The 3,386-nt window shown below is 47.8% G+C and overlaps 1 protein-coding gene across 1 annotated transcript; it reads left to right on the forward strand.

Moving 5' to 3' along the window:
• The first annotated feature begins 266 nt into the window (after nt 1–266).
• On the forward strand, nt 267–1,531 carry LOC136532839 (protein FAR1-RELATED SEQUENCE 5-like). Its single transcript, XM_066525416.1, has 3 exons — nt 267–742; nt 833–956; nt 1,508–1,531. The coding sequence occupies exons 1-3, from the start codon at nt 267–269 to the stop codon at nt 1,529–1,531; spliced, it is 624 nt and encodes a 207-aa protein (XP_066381513.1).
• The last annotated feature ends 1,855 nt before the right edge of the window (nt 1,532–3,386 follow it).

A 3,386-nucleotide genomic window follows, 5' to 3' on the forward strand; every position in this document is an offset into this window, starting at 1 on the left:
ATATTATTAGTACATAATATTTCGTAGTGCAGATTCTCGTAAATATTATTAGTGAAAATTGTTGTAAATTGTGCCAATTGTGGTAAATTTTCTTGATATGAACTGCTGTAATCATAGTGGAAAAATTTTAATTACTATGGTATATACTATGTGTACATAAGAATCTATCGACGGTGTTGGGATAATTTGTGCTGTATGACCAGTAAATGTTCGGTGTGATCATAAAGTTGTTGTCTGTGAAATAGGAACCCTTGTTACCTGGAGCAATGGTGCCAAACGATGAGTTGCGTTTCAACAGTAGTGATGAAGCTAAGGAGTTTTACTACAAATATGCGAGCAAAGCAGGATTCGACGTTAGCATAACCAAGAGCCATAAAACTGTTATTGAGTTGAACTGCAATAAACAAGGGCACTGGGATTTCTACAAGCCCGGGGAGGACAGAGTCAGAGAGAAAATGTCAATGAGGTGTGGATGCATGGCATTTGTGAAGGTTAAATGGAACATTAAGAAGGGGTATTGGTTTTTTGAGAGGATACGGTTGGAACACTCTCACCCCCTGCATCCGTCGCCAAGCTTAACACAATACATGAAGGCGCACAAGGAGAAGGACCCAACGATCATGGGGATTGTTGATCAGATGCAGAGGTGTGATGTACCCCTCAATGCAACCGTTAATGTGTCGTCAGACATATATGGTGGTCGCCAAAACTTCACATTCACAGAGATTGACTTGAAAAATAGGTAATGTAGATAGTGCAGTACTTTCACAGCATCTCATCTCATTTGGTAATTTATCTGTTTAAATGGATTTGTTTGATGTTGTGATTTCAGGATAGCTGCAGCTGCCAAGGCGGAGAGGGAAAACGATATTCCCAAGCTGCTAGAGTTCTTTTCGGAGATGAAGGCTCAGAATGAATATTTCTACTATGAGGTGCAGGTGGACAACGAAAACATTGTAAAGAATGTTTTTTGGAGTCATGCAAGCCAGCGTGCAGAGTATAGAGATTTTGGAGATGTTGTCGCATTTGACACCACATACAAAACTAATATGTATAACATGCCTGTGGCTATGTTTGTCGGTTCAAACCATCACCTACAAAATGTCGTGTTTGGGTAGGCACTTTTGCAGGATGAGCAAGCTGACACGTTTGAGTGGTTGTTTAAATCATTCCAAAAGTGCATGACCGGGAGTCGTGATCCAAGATGTATACTCACTGGTTAGAAAACAAAATTTTCTTAAATATTTCTCAAAGATAGGATACAAAATTCTAGTAAATGTTTGTTATTGCAATTTCTCGTAAATGTTTCTTGGTTCCAAATTATCGTAAATATTTCTTAGTGCAAATTCTCGTAAATATGTCTTGGTGCTAATTCTCGTAAATACTTTTTAGTGGAAATTCTCGTAAATATGTCTTAAAAATGTTTTGACTTCTCGTAAATTCTCATGATTATATCTCGTAGATCGATGTATGTTATGATTTTTTAACTTCATGTTTTGTGGTACAGATCAGGATCCGGCCATGGCTTTAGCCATCAGTAGGGTGTTTAAAAAAACTCAACACAGGTTGTGTCGTTGGCACATGCTGAATAAGTATCGTATTAATTATATGTATAGTAGTCACATGTTGTATGTTTGCTGGCTTTTCTTGAATAGAATGACGAGGCATGTAGTAAACCGTATCATTGATGTCCCTAAGCTGCACACACAAAATAGAAATAGGCAAGTGACAGTAAATAGGCATTGACACAGAGGACGGCGTTTAAAAATGGGGGACAATAGTTACTGTGTCTCACCGGTAATCGCCCAAATGTGATCTTTCCTTGGTCGTCCTTTGTCTTGTCAGCAGCAATTATTTGTTTAATCAAATCTTGATTAAAGTACTTGGCATGGGGAATATCCTTGTGATTTGTTTAATCAAATCTTGATTAAAGTACTTGGCATGGGGAGTTCGACAAGCCATTTCTTGCCAAACTTCTTCAACCGGTCGTAAATTCTTGGCTTGAGGCCTTGTAGGATCATGCCGTTGGCACGTTCTACTTGGCCGTTTGTCCTAGGGTGTCCTACGGCCGCAGAAGGAGTCGATCTTGTTCGACCTTGGCCTGAAGCTCACGGAGCTGCTCCAGGTCCGGGCGTTGAAGTTGTCCGGGGGCAAGGTTCTCGTTCCGCGCTGCCGGTGGGACAACGCGTGGAGGTGTGGCGTCGCCTGCTCCCTGGCGAAGCGGGGAACGGTTGCCTGTCCCCTCGTCCTCATCGCCCGCTCTCGGCATCCCGAGCCCGATGTGGAAACACTCACGAGTGGGGTCGTAAGTGCCTTCGTCGTTGGAGTCGGAGTAGCCGAAGCAGTAGTCGCTTGCGGCCAAGAAGCGGCGCATGGCTTCAGGGTCCCAAAGCCCGGAGAAGTCCGCTCCGGACCACGCCTCGTCCTCCTCCGAGGAGTTGGCGCGGGTGTGGGTCGAAGTTGTGGAGTCGAGGTCGAGGGCGAAGCGTTGGTGACGTCCTGAGGGCTCCGCGTGTGCGGAAGCGTAGGCGAAAGCATAGGTGGCGGCGGCATTCCTTAACCCAAAGGGGTACAGGGATGGTGCCATCGCCGGGCTTTGCTCTGCCGGAGTCGGCTCCTCAGGAGGTGGTGGGGCAAAGCTTGATGACGGGGTGTCGCCGTGCGCCACCGGCGCCTTTCCCATGTCCAGGCTTAGGCTAGAGAGGTCCCCAACCAGGGACCTTGTGCCAACAGATGGGCATGCGATACCGGTGGAGCGCGGCGCGTCGCCCCGAGCTTGCACGGGGTCGGGGTGGTCCCGCCCGTGCCGTGCCTGGCGAGCGCAATGAGAACGGCGGCCTAGGCGCCGCCTGCGCCTAGGCTGCTGGGGCGTGACGTTGTCGATGGTCGGTGGGGCTCGTGGTGAGAGGAGTACCATATCGTACTCATGTCCTAGAGACATGAACTCTAGGCTCCCGAACCAGATCACCGTGCCGAGACACAGTGGTCGTACGGGGTCTGCCATCCGGAACTCGTTGGATGACGAAGCTGACACGCAGAGGCCCCTACCTGGCGTGCCAACTGTCAGTGTTTTGGGCCGGTGGGCCCTAAACCAAGTAGTGAAAATGTACTGCGTGCTCCTAATCCTGGATGGTGATGCAAAGAGACACAAGGCTTATACTGGTTCGGGCGATAGGTGCCCTACGTCTAGTCTGAGAGATCGATCTTGTATTCCTTGCACCGGAGTGCTTGTAGTAGGGGGTTACAAGCAGGGCGAGAGAGGGAGTTAGTCCCAGGTCTCTGCGTGGAGCGGTGTGAGTTGCTTGAGATATTGATCTCAGACGGCGGGTAAACATGCGTGTTACAGAGCATTGCTTGCGTGTGCGTGAGTGAGTTCGTCCGTCTGC

Source organism: Miscanthus floridulus, unplaced genomic scaffold (genome assembly GCF_019320115.1).
Source record: "Miscanthus floridulus cultivar M001 unplaced genomic scaffold, ASM1932011v1 fs_725_2_3, whole genome shotgun sequence".
NCBI lineage: Eukaryota > Viridiplantae > Streptophyta > Magnoliopsida > Poales > Poaceae > Miscanthus > Miscanthus floridulus.